The sequence below is a fragment of the Salvelinus fontinalis genome, chromosome 33, assembly GCF_029448725.1.
Source record: "Salvelinus fontinalis isolate EN_2023a chromosome 33, ASM2944872v1, whole genome shotgun sequence".
Lineage (NCBI taxonomy): Eukaryota > Metazoa > Chordata > Actinopteri > Salmoniformes > Salmonidae > Salvelinus > Salvelinus fontinalis.
Window position 1 is genome coordinate 23,162,039 of NC_074697.1, and position 18,800 is coordinate 23,180,838.

General features: G+C 40.9%; 1 protein-coding gene across 1 annotated transcript; it reads right to left on the reverse strand.

Annotated features, from left to right (window-relative positions):
* Nucleotides 1-16: 16 nt before the first annotated feature.
* Nucleotides 17-17,641, reverse strand: LOC129831841 (retinal guanylyl cyclase 2-like). The gene is made up of 18 exons (XM_055895337.1): nt 16,852-17,641; nt 15,803-16,104; nt 15,171-15,525; nt 14,835-14,919; nt 14,598-14,694; nt 14,377-14,511; nt 14,170-14,250; nt 13,716-13,892; nt 13,419-13,575; nt 12,682-12,831; nt 12,201-12,349; nt 3,017-3,180; nt 2,678-2,870; nt 2,317-2,491; nt 1,232-1,330; nt 522-616; nt 339-424; nt 17-106 (listed from the first exon to the last, which is right to left on the reverse strand). Exons 1-18 carry the CDS (start codon nt 17,597-17,599, stop codon nt 34-36), a joined length of 3,321 nt encoding a protein of 1,106 aa, XP_055751312.1. The 5' UTR covers nt 17,600-17,641; the 3' UTR covers nt 17-33.
* Nucleotides 17,642-18,800: the final 1,159 nt, after the last annotated feature.

The window sequence follows — 18,800 nt, forward strand, 5'->3', positions numbered from 1 at the left end:
TGCTAGCTACCTCCTCGATTTTGACTCAGAGAATCAAGCTTTTTTCTCTGCATTTTTTCTCTTGTACGCAGCTATATCCTCTGGGTTCAGTCCATGATTGTCATCCCTAAAGTAGACAACACATGTAACACCACCATAACAGCCTCAATCACATCCCGGTACTCATTGGGACTCCATTTTGCTCATGCAGTGAATGATGAGAAAATGAGTGAAATTATTACACATAAACTGCTGTATAATCAATTAACAAATAGTCACTGAATGAAATGTAGACGTGTTAAGATTAATTTAGTTCTCGGCAGGGTCTCAACATAAGGTACGGTATTGTGAGGTCTTACCCTGGTTTAATCTCTGGAGGCTTCGGTAAAGGCTTTGTGAAGTTTTCTTTCCCAACCAGCCAGTATGTCTCTTCAATGCCTTTACCCTGTAGGAACACATCGTTATTCATGATTTATTTATAAACAGTTGAAAGAAATCCTACAGGTGAACACAGAGGATAATGTATTGTGAGGTGTTTATACCTTCAGCTCTGTCATGCCCCTGACGTCTATCTTGTAGCCCTTGTTGAGGGAGCGCAGGATCTTCACAGTGCTCATGTTTACATGAATTCTATAAGCTGAAAGGAAATAACACTGTCACTACAAATCATACCAGCAAAATAATGCAGACATCCTGAGCAGAAATACACTGAGTGTACAAAACATTAACAATACCTGCTCTTTCTATGACATAGATTGACCAGGTGAATCCAGGTGAAAGCTATGATCCCTTATTGATGTCACTTGTTAAATCCACTTCAATCATTGTAGATGAAGGGGGAGGAGACAGATTAAAAATGATTTTTAAGCCTTGAGACAATTGAGACATGGATTGTGTATGTGTGCCATTCGGAGGCTGACTGGGCAAGACAAAAGATTGAAGTGCTTTTGAACGGGGTATGGTAGAAGGTGCCAGCCCAGGCAAACCGGTTTGTGTCAAGAACTGCAACGCTGCTGGGTTTTTCACACTCAACAGTTTCCCGTGTGTATCAAGAATGTTCCACCCAAAGGACATCCAGCCAACTTGACGCAACTGTGGGAAGCATTGGAGTCGACATGGGACAGCATCCCTGTGGAACGCTTTCGACACCTTGTAGAGTCCATGCCCTGACGAATTGAGGCTGTTCCAACTCAATATTAGGAAGGTGTTCTTAATGTTTTGTAAATCAACACCAAGAACCTCTGATACTCACGCAGCCCAGTGGATTCCATACGAGAGGCGGTGTTGACTGTGTCTCCGAAAAGGCAGTACCGAGGCATGGTCAGACCCACCACCCCAGCAACACATGACCCTGTACACACACAACACATGAGCATCACATCTCAGACATCACATTGAGAAACCAAACCCTGGCCTGCTACTGTTTCAGCCACCCTCGTTATGAATGATGGATCCCCACATACAGACAGTTAGAAAAGGAAATAGAATCAAAGTGATTGATTGTGATATGAAGAGCTTATTTCCAAAACACTATATCCACACATTTTTCACATTTGTGTTTTTTCACAAAACCTTATTGCTTATGGGTAGCTTCATATTCGTGTTAAACATTACTTTTCCAATTCATCGATTTTAAGTGTGTATTAAAATGTAGTTATTTTTTGCAAAACCCTATACAGTATATGCATTGTTTAGCTAGAATGGAATGTTGGCACACTGTATATTTGACTGTGATATGTGGTTGTCTCAACTAGCTACCTTAAGATGAATGCACTCACTGTAAGTCGCTCTGGTTAAGAACATCCGCTAAATGACTAAGATGTCAAATGTAAATGTTTTACATACAGATCTCATATAACTGTATTGATAAAACATTTTTACATTTAAATATATCACAAATGTATCATTTGTACAGTTCTTTATTAAAAATGTAGTTATTCGTTACATTTGAATGTGTAAAACCTAGCAATACTACTTAATTCACGAAGAGTAAGGTGGATATATAGTGTTTTGCAAAAAAAACGGATTATTTGTCTCTGAAATGAAACCATTAAGTGATAGATTTTAAACAAATACATGTCTGTCATTGAACAAACCCATGCCATGATTGGATATTGAAAAAAAACACACCAATCTCTTTCATAAGTTCTTTAAACAATATAAGCTCATTTAACAACATTTCAGAAAATGGATATATGGTGTTTAAGAAAGAAACTCTTCCTATTTATAAACACCTTACTTTGGCATACAACCATTGAGCAAGATTGATCATCTAGCTAATCAGCCTAACTTCAGAGTGTGTCTGCCAGGCAGGGACAACCCAATGCCCACTCTCACCTGAGTGTATCCCTATTCGTATCCTGACGGGCACGCTGGGCATGTGGCGCATCTGGAAGGTGCCCACAGAGCTCAGGATGTTCAGGGACATGTTGGCTATTTCCGCTGCGTGTTTGTTGCCATTCCTCTTGGGTAGACCTGATGCCACCATGTAGGCATCACCAATGGTCTCCACCTATACAATGAAAACAAGCAGGCATACAGTGAAACATTGGCACGTTGATACAAAAAAAATCATCACGTCACTTGATCTGTTGTGAAGCTCCCCTGGCACGGCACCCCAACCCGTTTCCAGCAACTATGATGCCTCGGCTCAGCTCATTTCGGTTCAACTCAGTAGTGTGAAAATAGTATAACTGACCTTGTATACGTCGTGGTTGCTGAGCACAGCGTCGAACAGCGTGTACAGGTCATTGAGCAGGTCCACCACTTCGATGGGATCACTGAGGGAAGAGATGGTGGTGAAGCCTACTATGTCACTGAAGTAGATGGTAACCTGGTCAAAATACTCTGGCTCCACCGTCGCACCCGTCTTCAGAGCCTCTGCCACAGAACTGTAATGTGACAGGGGACATTTTGTGTTAGTGGTAACCTGTTAATGGTAACGTGACACAGAGCAACAAACAAAATAAAATAAAATAACAAGATGCCCATTGTCTTATTTAGTTGTCTCTGTGTTATAACATGATGCTTGACTCACGGAGGTAGCATCTCAGAGAGCAGTTTCTCTGTCCTCTGTTTCTCCACTTCTAGCTCCTCTGTCCTCTCTCTGATCAGGTCTTCCAGGTTAGATGAGTACTGCTCCAGCATCCGCAACATGGAGTCAATGATGTTGGTCTTCTTGCCCTTGTTGATCAGCTTGAACTGTGACACACACCATCATCATCGGTTTACCACTACATTATGTAATATCAGGTATAAGTTATGATCTCTGTAAAAATCCATAAAGCTATGAGACAAGACTTTGTCCGTGTCTTAATACCCATACTAGCGTTCTAAATAGTATGCGTTTTAGGTACAGTACCAATCAAAAGGTTGGACTCACCAACTCCGTCAAGGGTTTTTCTTTATTTTTTACTCTTTTCTACATTGTAGAATAATAGTGAAGACATCACAACTATGACATAACACATATGGAATCATGTAGTAACCAAAAAAGTGTTAAAAAAAATCTAAACATATTTTCTATTTGAGATTCTTCAAAGTAGCCACCTTTGGCCTTGATGACAGCTTTGCACACTCTTGACATTCTCTCAACCAGCTTCATCAGGTAGTCACCTGGAATGCATTTCAATTAACAAGTGTGCCTTGTTAAAAGTTAATTTGGGGAATTTCCTTCCTTCTTAATGCGTTTGAGCCAATCAGTTGTGTTGTGACAAGGTAGGGGTGAAAAATAGAAGATAGCCCTTTTTGGTAAAAAACCAAGTCCATATTATGGCAAGAACAGCTCAAATAAGCAAAGACAAACGACAGTCCATCATTACTTTAAGACATGAAGGCCAGTCAATACGGAACATTTCTAGAACTTTTAAAGTTTCATCAAGTGCAGTCGCAAAAACCATCAAGTGCTATGATGAAACTTGCGCTCATGAGGATAAGTTCATTAGAGTTAACTGCACCTCAGATTGCAGCCCAAATAAATGCTTTACAGAATTCAAGTAACAGACACATCTCAACATCAACTGTTCAGAGGAGACTGCGTGAATCAGGCCATCATGGTCAAATTGCTGAAGAAAAAAAACACTACTAAAGGACACCAATAAGAAGAAGAGAATTGCTTTGGCCAAAAAACACGAGCAATGGACATTAGACCGTTGGAAATCTGTCCTTTGGTCTGATGAGTCCAAATTTGAGATTTTTGGTTCTAACTGCCGTGCCTTCGTGAGACTCAAAGTAGGTGAAAGGATGATCACCGCATGTGTAGTTCCCACTGTGAAGCATGGAGTAGGAGGTGTGATGGTGTGGGGTTTCTTTGCTGGTGACAATGTCAGTGATTTATATGATTTATATGATATGCAGCTTTTCAGGGAAGTTAGGAACCAATATACACAGCCAGTTAGGAAATCTAAGGCTAGCTTTTTCAAGCAGAAATTTGCTTCCTGTAGCACAAACTCAGAAAAGTTCTGGGACACTGTAAAGTCTATGGAGAATAAGAGCACCTCCTCCCAGTTGCCCACTGCACTGAGGCTAGGAAACATTGTCACCACCGATAAATCCACTATAATTGAGAATTTCAATAAGCATTTTTCTACGGCCGGCCATCCTTTCCACCTGGCTACCCCTACCCCCGGTCAACTGCCCTGCACCCCCTACAGCAACTCGCCCAAGCCTCCCTCTCTTCTCCTTCACCCAAATCCAGATAGCTGACGTTCTGAAAGAGCTGCAAAATCTGGACCCCTACAAATCATCCGGGCTAGACAATCTGGACCCTCTCTTTCTAAAATTATTTGCCGAAATTGTTGCAACCCCTATTACTAGCCTGTTCAACCTCTTTTTCGTATTGTCTGAGATTCCCAAAGATTGGAAAGCTGCCGCGATCATCCCCCTCTTCAAATGGGGAGACACTCTAGAGCCAAACTGGTACAGACCTATATCTATCCTTCCCTGCCTTTCTAAGGTCTTCGAACGGCAATTTAACAAACAGATTACGGACCATTTTGAATCCCACCATACCTTCTCCGCTATGCAATCTGGTTTCAGAGCTGGTCATGGGTGCACCTCAGCCACGCTCAAGGTCCTAAACAATATCATAACCGCCATCGATAAGAGACATTATTGTGCAGCCGTATTCATCGACCTGGCCAAGGCTTTCAACTCTGTCAATCACTGCATGCTTATCGGTAGACTCAACAGTCTTGGTTTCTCAAATGACTGCCTCGCCTGGTTCACTACTTCTCTGATAGAGTTCAGTGTGTCAAATCGGAGGGCCTGTTGTCCGGATCTCTGGCAGTTTTACAACAAGTTTATCTTTAAAATGGTGTAAAATACTTGTATGTTTGAGGAATTTTAATTATGAGATTTCTGTTGTTTGAATTTGGCGCCCTGCACTTTCACTGGCTGTTATCATGTCGATCCCGTTAACGGGATCTCAGCCATAAGAAGTTTTTAAGCATCTCCAATCCAAAATTAAATCTAGAATCAGCTTCCTATTTCGCAACAAAGGATCCTTCACTCATGCTGCCAAACATACCCTCGTAAAACTGACCATCCTACCGATCCTCGACTCGGCGATGTCATCTACAAAATAGCCTCCAACACTCTACTCAACAAATTGGTTGCAGTCTATCACAGTGGCACCTGTTTTGTCACCAAAGCCCCATATACTACCCACCACTGCGACCTGTACGCTCTCGTTGGCTGGCCCTCGCGTCATACCCGTCGCCAAACCCACTGGCTCCAAGTCATCTACAAGTCTTTGCTAGGTGCTCCTCTGCACCTCAGTATCTCTACTTGCACATTCATCTTCTGCACATCTCTCACTCCAGTGTTTAATTCATATATTGTATTTACTTCACCACCATGGCCTATTTATTGCCTTACCTCCCTTATCTTACCTCATTTGCACACACAGTAAATATACTTTTTCTGGTGTATTATTGACTGTATGTTTGTTTATTCAATGTGTACTCTGTGTTGTTGTATGTGTCGAACTGCTTTGCTTTATTTTGGCCAGGTCGCAGTTGTAAATAAGAACTTGTTCTCAACTAGCCTACCTGGTTAAATAAAGGTGAAATAAATGTATTTAGTATTCAAGACACACTTAACCAGCATGGCTACCACAGCATTCTGCAGCGATACGCCATCCCATCTGGTTTGTGTAAGGGAAATTTAACCAAGAAGGAGAGTGATGGAGTGCTACATCAGATGATCTGGCCTCCACAATTACTTGACCTCAACTCAAATGAGATGGTTTGGGATGAGTTGGACCGCAGAGTGAAGGAAAAGCAGCCAACAAGTGCTCAGCATATGTGGGAACTCCTTCAAAACTGTTGCAAAATAATTCCAGGTGAAGCTGGTTGAGAGAATGGCAAGAGTGTGCAAAGCTGTCATCAAGGCAAAGGGTGGCTACTTTGAAGAATCAGAAATATATTTTTGGTTACTACATGATTCCATATGTGTAATTTCATAGTTTTGATGTCTTCATTGTTATTCTACAATGTAGAAAATAGTAAAAATAAAGAAAAACCCTTCAATGAGTAGATGTGTCCAAACTTTTGACTGGTACTATATGCGAAAATAGAACGTTTCATAGTAAGTGAAATTTCAAAACTCAAGTATGCTTTAAATTGAGCATTATTGGATGACACATTCTCAGGATGGGTGAGCCGAGTATGTTGATAGTTGTTGTGTACTGCATTTGTTTTTACTAAACTGTACGTTCTAAATAGTGTGTAATACAATTAGTACACAGTATCTCGTTTTATTAAGTAGTAGGCAAGACCCGGCCCATGAGTGCTGACAGACCAATTTCTGCTGTCTTCAGCCTATAATTACCCAGACATATTCCCTGCATTACCCTGCTATGACACTGACAGCAGGTAACTGTAAGAATATCTACAAGATAAATACACAACGCAGAGGACGAGAGGTCAATAGAGTACAAAAGCTCAAGAGGACTAAAAGTCAATAGAGTACTAACGATCAATGGAAATAGTGTTTTTTCTGTAATAGGGAATTAATGATCAATGGGTCAGAGACATGGGAGGAATTTCAGTCTGGGACTCATAGCTACATGGCAAGTTCTCATTGGTCCAAATTGATTCCTGAAATAGGATACTTGTTATTTAGCCATTGGCCCAGTTTTATTGCAAGGAATTCCAATTGTTCAACCACAGGCTAGGGCTGGGTTCCAAAGTACATCTTGTCCCTTTTCTGACGAGACAATCACAGGAGAGAATCACAGGAGAGAATCACTGAGGACACAGGAGAATGAACATCTACAGTTGAAGTCAGAAGTTTACATACACTTAGGTTGGAGTCAGTAAAACTCGTTTTTCAACCACTCCACAAATTTCTTGTTAAAACTTCTTGTCAATATGGGGGCGCTGTTTCACCTGTTTCACTCTTGCTCATACAATATGCATATTATTATTACTATTGGATAGAAAACACTCTCTAGTTTCTAAAACCGTTTGAATTATTTCTCTGAGTGAAACAGAACTCATTCTGCAGCACATTTATTGTCAGGGAGTGAGATTTCAGAAATCGAGGTCCCTGTTCTGGGGTCAGTTTATAAGTCCCAATGTAAGCTATGAGGGTACATGCACTGCATACGCCTTCCTCTAGATGTCAGTAAGCGGTGAGAATTTGAATGGAGTCGATTGCGCAATCTGGGACCTTATATAAGACCGTGGAACAGGAAGTACCATCCTTTTCAACGGTGCGCCTGGCCCAAGAAGACTTCACAATGACGTCCTGCAAACGCTTTCGTTTTAGTAGTTCTATATCTCCGGTCATGTTTTTATTCGTTATAGGTGTTAAAGACATCATAAGGTAGTTAATTTAAACCGACTTATAGCAGTTTATAGCAGTTTATTGCGATTTTCCTGGATTTCTTTGTGACGCGCTTCCACTAGTTGGGCACCTCTCCAGTGGGTGGCTAACGTTTAGCGGCTAATTCGACAGAACAAGAGGACATCTTTAAGCCAAAAGTCGATTGTTTTGAAGAAAGGACACCTTGCCCAAGATTCTGATGGAAGCTCAGCTAATAGTAAGCAGTCTTTATGCTGTTAATTCATTGTTCTGTTGAAAAAAGTAAAATGCATGAGACGCCATTTCTTGCAGTGTAGCATTGTGTTATCGCAGCCTGTATTGCGCAGTAAGGTTAATTTTAAAAATGTAATTCAGCGATTGCATTAAGAACTCATTTGTCTTTCAATTGCTGTCCAACCTGTATTTTTTTAGTCAAGTTTATGAATAGTTTTCGATAAGAATAGGTGGCTTTCCAAGATGGCGCCGGACAGATTGCTTGAGCTTTTGGCTACTTTTCTCATTGTATAAGCACGATTTGTGCCGCTAAATATGCAAATTTTCGAACAAACTCTATATGCATTGTGTAATATGATGTTACAGGACTGTCATCTGAAGAATTCTGAGAAGGTTAGTGAAAAAATTAATATATTTTGGTGGTTTACACGTTATCGCTCTTTTTGCCTTGAATCAATGCTGGGGTGATGTTTGCACATGTGGTAAACTAATATAACGCTATATTGTGTTTGGCTGGAAAATCTGAAATATTGTCTGGATTCACACGATCTGTGTCTTTCATCTGCTGTACGCTGTGTATTTTTAAGAAATGTGTTATGATGAGTAATTAGCTAATACACGATGGTCTCTGTAGTTATTCTAGTCGTTTTAGTGAGAGTTGTGATGGGGGCTGCAATAGTAAACTCTGATTTATACCTAAAATATGCACATTCTTCTAACAAAACCTATGCTATACAATAAATATGTTAGACTGTCATCTGATGAGGTTGTTTCTTGGTTAGTGGCTATTTATATCTTTATTTGGTCGAATTTGTGATAGCTGCTGATGGAGTAAAAAAAATGGTGGAGTATGGAAGTGGTGTCTTTTGCTAACGTGGTTAGCTAATAGATTTACATATTTTGTCTTCCCTGTAAAACATTTTAAAAATCAGAAATGATGGCTTTATTCACAAGATGTGTATCTTTCATTTGGTGTCTTGGACTTGTGATTTCATGAACATTTTATTATATGATATCCCTGTGGCTTTTGTGATGGGGGTGCTCCCGGATCCGGGTTTGGTAGGCGTTAGAGGTTAACAAACTATAGTTTTGGCAAGTCGGTTAGGACATCTACTTTGTGCATGACACAAGTCATTTTTCCAACAATTGTTTACAGACAGATTATTTCACTTATAATTCACTGTATCACAATTCCAGTGGGTCAGAATTTTACATACACTAAGTTGACTGTGCCTTTAAACAGCTTGGAAAATTCCAGAAAATTATGTCATGGCTTTAGACGCTTCTGATAGGCTAATTGACATAATTTGAGTCAAATGATGGATGTATTTCAAGGCCTACCTTCAAACTCAGTGCCTCTTTGCTTGACATCATGGGGAAATGTAAAAAATCAGCCAAGACCTCAGGAAAAAAATTGAGCACTTCCACAAGTCTGGTTCATCCTTGGGAGCAATTTCCAAATGCCTGAAGGTACCACGTTCATCTGTACAAACAATAGTACGCAAGTATGAACACCATGGGACCACTCAGCCGACATACCGCTCAGGAAGGAGACGCGTTCTGTCTCCTAGAGATGAACGTACTTTGGTGCGAAAAGTGCAAATCAATCCCAGAACAACAGTGTCATGACGTTGCCCTCTTTGGGTACAGCGAGCACCATCCCCCTCTCTCAGCCTCCTACAACCAGGCTGCTGTGGTCAGATAGGTCATAAATTCCTACGGAAGATCCTGCCTCATGGCCACACAGTATAGAGACAGAGTGAAGTTTCATAGAGAACAAACGAATTTCTTCCACCTCACAGAACTTGAGGTCCGAACAACATTTATGTTCCGGAGAAGGTATAAAAGATCGGTGAAGAATCCAGCTACGAACTGGTCCGTTTGGTAATCTTGGTGAAGCTCATGGGAGACGGTGCGGCTACATTACCATAACGCTGTTTATATAATAGCCTCAGATATGAGGTTTACATCTAATTGTTGTATAAAATTAATGAGTGAGGATAATACTGTTTGTAAAATTGTGTAATGTGATTTTGGACTGTTTAATGAAGGAAACTCCAATTCCCTTTTGAGTTTAACTAAATCAGAGGAGCACAGTTATGGTCGGGCATCCTGGGACAGGCCCTTTTCTGCCCTTCCGAATAAAACCCCCACTCTGGTTTTCTATCACCAGACCATGTTTCTCTCAATCACGAGAGGACAAAGTTTGCAGACCAGCTTACCTCGATAACGAGAGGGCCAAGGTTTGAGACCAGATTGCTGAATCTTTTAACCATCCCACGTGGTTAAACTCTTAGACTATCGATACCGACAGAATAAGAACAAGTCTTTGATATTAATTACTAGTCTGCAGCTAGGAATTCGGTATCATTGAACGCGAAGACCGCCACCCGCCGAAACACCTATCCATAACGACATGAATGAATGTCACTCTGAACTATCCATTCTAACCACGACAGAGAGAGAGAGAGAGAGAGAGAGAGAGAGACGGACAATTCCACAAAATAAACAAACTTTTCAACAGCGATCAAGACGACACACTGAGCGTAAATATATATTGATTGCAATTGTTCCCGAATGTTCCGTGAACGTTCATGTGCAAAGTATTAGCATTTCAATTGTTATAATTATCAACTCTGTAGTGACTTCTCAGCTGACCCCCACTCCCCTTTTGTCTAACAAGCCGCCATGCCAGTTTAGCCCACTAGGGCACATTCCTCTATCATTTCTTGTAACCATATTTACTTTGTTTGTTTGTGTGTGCACTTCTGTGATTGTTTAGTTAGTTAATAAATAAATTATTTAAGACAATTGATGTATGGATATAGTGAAGACTGGGTTCGTGCAGATAACCAATAATTTACGACGTTTGGAATGAGACTAACGTGAGGTAAAGTAAATAATTCATTAATTAAGAAGAGTAATTGATCAGATATGAAAATATCTGAAAAGTTATATTAGGAAAATTATAACTTTGTAATCTGAATATTTTCCTTGGTGCCCCGACTTCCTAGTTAATTAAAGTTACATGATTAATCAGTTTAATCGCGTAATAATAATTACAGAGAGTTATTTGATAAATAAGTCTTCAGTTTAATGATGCCAAAGACACAACAACAGCAAAGGACCTTGTGAAGATGCTGGAGGAAACAGGTAGAAAAGTATCTATATCCACAGTAAAACAAGTCCTATATCAACATAACCTGAAAGGCCACTGCTCTAAAACCGCCATAAAAAGCCAGACTACAGTTTGCAACTACACATGGGGACAAAGATCGTACTTTTTGGAGAAATGTCCTCTGGTCTGATGAAACAAAAATAGAACTGTTTGGCCATAATGACCATTGTTATGTTAGAAGGAAAAGGGGTTATGCTTGCAAGCCGAAGAACACCATCCCAACCGTGAAGCACGGGGGTGGCAGCATCATGTTGGGGGGTGCTTTGCTGCAGGAGGGTTTGGTGCACTTCACAAAATAGATGGCATCATGAGGCAGGAAATGTATGTGGATATATTGAAGCAACATCTCAAGACATCAGTCGGGAAGTTAAAGCTTGGTCGCAAATGGGTCTTCGAAATGGACAATGACCTCAAGCATACTGGGACAACAAAGTCAAGGTATTGGAGTGGCCATCACAAAGCCCTGACCTCAATCCTATAGGCAATGTGTGGGCAGAACTGAAAAAGCGTGTGTGAGCAAGGAGGCCTACAAACCTGACTCGGTTACACCAGCTCTGTCAGGAGGAATGGACCAAAATTCACCCAACTTATTGTGGGAAGCTTGTGGAAGGCTACCCGAAACGTTTGACCCAAGTTAAACAATTTAAAGGCAATGCTACCAAATACTGATTGAGTGTATGTAAACTACTGACCCATTGGGAATGTGATGAAAGAAATAATTCTTAAAATTCTTAAATTTTCTTAAAATAAAGTGGTGATCCTAACTGACCTAAGACAGGGAATTTTTACTAGGATTAAATGTCAGGAATTGTGAAAAACTGAGTTTAAATGTATTTGGCTAAGGTGTATGTAAACTTTTGACTTCAACTGTACCTCTCAGTATAACATCTCTTCTTTGAATAAACCTATTTTTCTCCCCCTGATTTGCTTTGGGGTGTGTTTTATTGAAGAGTAACGTCAACTGCTAACATAACCATGGAGACAGATGAGTGTTGCTGACCCGGTCAAAGATCTCATCGAAGGCTGGTCTCCGGTCAGGCTGTTCGCTCCAGCACTGTTTCATCAGCTGAATACACTCCAGAGGAGCCTGATCTGGGGCCACCGTAGGCCTGCACATGGGAGGAGGCTTCTTCACCTTACGGATGATCTCTGATTGGGAGGGAGAGAGAAAGAGAGGTGAGAGGTTATATAGCAACAGCATTAGAGCATAACAACTCATTACACAGCTTATTGGCAGCTGGTACAAGACAGTTTGTCAAAGCAAAGCAGAAATGCTGTACAATATGTAGCTACATTATACACTGTAGATAGGGAAATTATTGTGATTTACAACTCTGACATTATTCGATAGATATCAGTATAACTAATCAATCAATTGATGTTGATTCACAAAATGCAAAAAATGACCTCAAGGTAAAACAAAACATTTCCTCTCAGAGTGGATTGTATGGTTTTGCCTGTTTTGTATCCCCCAGACCTACCCGCAGGAGTCAGACCCAGCATGCAATACGGAAGTCCTCGGACAACCACCTCTTGGAGTATAATGGCAAAACTGTACACATCTCCTTTATAGGTCCCCTTCCTTGTGTTCTCCACGTCTCGGAGGAACTCTGGAGCTGTCCAAAACTGATCTGAGATAAAGATGCACAGGGTCATGATTTTGGCATGGTACTTAAATGCAGCACATTTAAATGACATAGATGTATGCTCACAAACTAGAAATACAAATTATTGTGTGTGATGTCCATCTTTAAAGGTCCAATGCAGCCATTTTGATTTCAATATCAAATCATTTCTGGCTAACAATTAAGTACCTTACAAAAATAGCTTCTTAGTAAAATGACATTTCTCAAGCAAGAATTTTGCTAGGACTGTCTGGGAGTGGTCTGAGAGAGGGGCCTAACTGGAGGAGCCTAGTGGGAGGGATGTGTAACCTGAAAACTGTTACTTGCAGAGAGGAGGGAAAACTCTGTTTGTTATGATGTCACCAGGTGGTCCATCACACCACCCATGCAAAACAAGCTGAAATTTAAGGCAGTATTTTCAAACAACTCTTACACTAAAAGGGCACTAACATACATTTAAAAAATTCACAGGGTTATTTCAACCTCATAATATATATATATATATATATATATATCACATTTTTGACTGCACTGTCAAAAAAAGAGTGACATTTTCTCCCAAAAAAACGTGTAGATCTAGGCATAGATGTTACCTTCAGGTGGAACTAGATTTTGGGGAGATTTCTGGGATTCCAGCAGCTCGTTAAAGCCATAGTCTGTGATCTTGAGGACAAAGCGACCGTCCACCACACAGTTCCGTGACTTCAGCCGGCCGTGAGGGAACTCTCGATGGTGCAGATACTTCATACCCTGAGAGGCCAATATGATCAACACTGGTAAACCATTGGTGTTACTTATAACAAAGTACCAGAAAAACATTTTAAATTAACATGATCTGCTGGCCGAAACAGGTTTTAGAAGATATAGAAGATACGTCAAACATGTCATACCTTGATTAGATCCAGCAACAGAGAAGACTTGAACATCCAGTCCAGCTTGACGTCGTCGTTCCTCAGGAGGTCCTGCAGGCTGCCACGGGAACAATGCTCCGTCACCACAGCAAACATGTCACAGTCTGTGAAGAACCCCAGGAACGGATTGATGTTCTCATTTCGCAGATCCTTCATCTGGACACATTCACACAAAATGAAGACCCCAAAGTTAGCAAAAACAAACTCACATCCCAGACAAGATTCTATACATTATGTTATTTCTCATGTTTTCTTAATAGTATAATACTAATAAAAAATATATATATATATGAAATAAAATATATAGATTTATATTTAAAAAAGTATTAGTTATACTATTTTAGATATTTATTTCTGCACTGTTCGGTAGAGGTCGCAAGCATTTCACTGACCTTGTACTTGAGCTTGCTGTTGTTGTTATGTTTTACTGTACCTTTGTAAAGATCTTGGTCGTGCTCTGCTTGACTTCCTTGAAATGGCCTTCTTCAAACTTTTTCAGCCACACCCAGTCACCCTGTGAAGCCATGGACAAAAATATGTGGTTTTATCCTGGCTCCATTCTCTACAAGTCACGTTGAAATCTTTTGTGATAGGAATGAAAAGTGAACTTGTGGTTCAGCGGTCAACGTCGTCAACTTACCTCATAGACAGCTACATTTGTGGTCTCATGTGTTGCAGTAGTGATGCTGTTCACAGAGTGGTGCGGGTCTCCTGAATGCATACTGTTGTTGTCTATCGCACTTTTAGAGTCACCCAGCTCCTCTAGAGTGATTTTCTATGAGGTATAAAATATATGAATGAACATACAGTATACCAGATAGAGGTAAAGTTGTAGAGAATCACATGGGAAAATATATTTACCCTCTTGCTAAGCTGAGGGTTGATGAATGTGAGGTCTTCTAGAGTCAGTAGGATCCGATTGGGCCCCTTCACCAACTGGATCTGCTGGATTCTCCTCCTGCCAGCCAATCAGAGAGCATGTCAGCCAAGATCACAGCACAGCAATACCAACTATCTCTGTCTGGCTTAATAGTCTCTATGTATCTGAACAGCATAAAAATACAGTAAGAAACAGAACAGCACAGTGAGAAGAGTTACCTTACGAACAGACTTAGACCAAGTCCTCCCACGATCATAACGAAGAGGATCACAAACATCACTATGACGTAGGTTATCTCCACACCTGAGACACAGGTAAGAGATGGAGACTAAAGACATAGTTTGGTTGTGTGATGGAAGAATGAAAGACACAAACTAACAACTTTATGTTTTACTTTAATTTATTTAGTAAATATTTCCTTAACTCTATTTTTTTAACTGCATTGTTGGTTAAGGGCTTATAAGTAAGCCTTTCACGGTAAGGTCTACCTACACCTGTTGTATTCGGTGCATGTGACAAATAAAATATGATTTGATTTGAAACAGATTCTCTACCTCCAGTGCAGATTGTGTTTGGTTCAAACCAACAGCTGGAGTCTGAGGGAGGAGGGGAACCCCCGGGGAAGTTAATGGACTTGCCCGCGAAGCGGACCATGTCAGCGCTCAAGTCCACCATATAGGAGCGGTACAGCTGACCCTCCCATCCGTCGGAGTCCAAGATGACATAGTTAGTCTGGCTCTCCCCTTCAGTGTCTATCTGGATCTTCTGGTTGAAGCCAGAGAACGTCATGTTCCTGGTGAAATAAGCTAGGTTGGTCCCAGAGAGCCACTTACCAGCTCTTCTGGCATTGTGCATGGCTTTGGCAAGGAGGTAAATACCGTTGTAGATGGTTCCAAACAGGGGGTTGACCTGGAATGCAAGGAGGCAATTGATAAATTGTTCATTTGGCTAAAGTGATTAGCTTTTCCAAAACTGAGAGTGATACATTGACCTAAAACAAAAAAAATAATCAAATGACCTGAAGACTATGGTGTTTCTCCACATAACCAATATTCAATAAATGCAATCAATGGCATATTTATAATACTATTGTAATAACAATGTGATAACATAACAATCAATTGAAATTCAGATGGAATCCACTCACATCCCAAAAGTGAAAAAATCCAAAAAGCACCCTCCTTACCTGCTGTGGGATCAGTGATATGGTGAGTTCCTCAAACCTCTTGGCCATGTTGAACGCCTCATTGAATGACATTAGATCTGAGGACACAGTGATGGTGAGCACGGCGTCGTAGGCCTGCCGCAGCTTGGTGTTGTTTTGCAGGGGGAAGTAGGATGTGTTGGCGTATGGCAGGCTGTAGAGCAGGGTGTCGTAGGGGACAAACACGTAGCGGCCCTTCGTCAGACCCATCTCATGGGCCTTCAGCAGGAAGGCTGTCTGCTGCTCCCCACCAATCAGAGCAGAGTGCATGCACATGATGATCACTGGAACACACAGGACAGAGACAGTGAGGGGTCGCCACCTGGAATGACCATGTGCATGAAGGAATTGCATCTCTGTGCATGTTGCTGAATCATCCTACTGTAAAAACAAATTATTAATTCATGATAGCGTTGATTCACACTTGAGAGACAACCTGATAACCCCTAATCAAGTTGAAAATAACTTAATCAACACTTGTGGAGGTAACATTCATCATTGGCCAAAATGACCCTACCTTAAAGGGTCAATCTGCAGTTGCTGCATAACATTTGGGACTTATAAATTAATGATATATACCCATTGATTCTAGAAGAATATAACTTGTAAATGTCTCATTAGCTTAGTCCAACTGTCGTATCCCATCAGAACCCGAAATTAGAGCTCATTGTACTCCAATGTTTGTAAACAAAGTAAATGTAAACAAACACTTTATAGTCTCTAACATGGTTAAAACTATAATGTTGATATCATGGATGGTTAGTAATTGTATCCATAGCTCTATCTATGAATTTGAAAGGGGTTACATTTCTCCTACCCCATCCCTCAGTTTATTACCGAAACCAGGGCAGGGAAATACTTTGTTATTGTTTCAGCTGCGGATTACCCTTTTAAACTGATCAATCACATATTTGTGTAGGCCTACTGTCTTGTGAGGCTTGATAGCATAGCCTGCACTTACTTCACTCGTATCTCTTCAGTAACTAAAACTTCAGCAAAGAGACGGTAAAGAAGTTGTTAAAAACACTCGCCTTTGATCTCCCCTGCAGCCTGGATTCTGCTCAGTGTACTTTCCATCTCCGTCTCGTTCATTCCCACCGACGCTACTATGCCAACGGGAAGTCCCTGGCTCCGCAGGGAGTTGGCCACTTTACCCGCGGTGTCCATCCAGATATCCTCATTGGAAGACACGATGCCGATGTTGGCCCAACAGAAATGCTTCAACACCGTGAACAACACCCGTGTGGGTGACGGCAGTGTCCGTGCGAAGGTTGGGTAACTCTTGATTCGATCCAACTCATAGTTAATACAAGCCCAGGAAAAGATAGCTTTATCCCAATTTTTGCTCAAAAGTGAGGCTGCGTCACAGTATCCTGGATTCGTGGGGCCGACGAAACCGTCCACCATTTTCTCGTAGTACACAAATGTGGTCAACGCTTTAGACGTTTCACATGCTTCTTGCAAGATCACGAAGTCCAATTTGCTTCCCAAATCTAAACTGAAATCCTCGTTTATTCTGCCCAGGGCCAGTTTAGCGGCCAGCGCAGGTAGGGCCTTGGAGTAGACCGGGTCGCAGTTCCAGGGCCCAAGAACCCCAACTTTGAAGATTAAACACTGGACACAGCATGGAAACGTCAAAACCCCGAGCAGGACCCATAGCAGAAAGTTATAGAATGGCAGCGTTGTAAGGCTTTGTCTGCTCTTGAAGATGGTGGGACTGTATGGATAGTTGGATAAGTCCCATAGCACACCTCCAACATTTAGAGGAATATGTTGCATTATCCTGCTTGAGTATCCGTATTGGTGAACTGTGATCCTACATCAGAGCATTATAAACCAAACCAAAGACACCTGCAAAAGAAAGTTTCGAGTAGCGTATTTATTGTAACATCATTCTAATTAGGGTTAGGCTACTTCAAAGTTTATTGAACTGCATAGCGTTAAAACAAAGTAGGCTATGTGAAAGTGAGATCACTGTATTTAATAGCATGTTTTCCCAAAGATACACTCGTGAAATAGCATAGTTTGAAGCATAATAGGTTGCACTTACCATTGCTTTTCTTGGCCTTCTTGAAAGCTGAGAAGCCTGAAGAGTTTTTTAACACTCCTGTTTTCCCCCCCAGTAATCCTCACCTCACCATTTCAGTATTCTCTATATTTTCACTCATGTAAAATGTCATACCGTTTCCCAGTTGAAGACACAACACCTCATTATCTTTCTGGTCTGAATGATAGAGTGAGGCAGAGGCAGGAGCTCCGTTGTGTCTGTCAACTTCAGCACCCTAGAGAGCGCCTTACATCCCGCTGTTCGCGCTTCACACGGCTAGCGCGCCCTACACAGGTACACTCCACACACAAGTTACATTTTTCTCACCTTATAATATTAGCTCATTACATTCAAACAGAATAACATTATGTACTATTGTAAGGTATCCTTGGAAAGTCAAGGTTACCTGATGCTCAACAGGTTGCAGAAACTTAGATTACTAAAACATTCAAAATAAAGCAATATTTTCTTCAATGTCAAACTTATTTATATTGAATTTCTAACGAATATATACTGTACATTATAGCAGGCCAAGATCAACCACGCCAATTCAATCAAAGCCCTTTCAAAGTGACCTGTAGGCAAAACGGGTGCTGCACACGGACCTAATCCATATTCGGTAAGGCATACTATAAGAGGATTGTCAACGCACGTTGGAGTCTCTGAAACACATTACCGTCCCACAAAGCCTTGTCAAGATAGTAGCCTTATATTCTATAGAATATCACATTTTGATTTACAGAGAGGGCTCTAAAGAAATATAATTAGACATTTTCTATTTGGCACTAATAACAGTGATGAAGATGAAAAACTGAAAGTATTTTTTCTAGGATAATTTAACTTATTTGTTTCCTTTGCCATGGAGACAGCTTGTTGCATGAACAATATGCACCGAGCAATAATTGGTCTGATGCGTTTATGTGACAATGATAG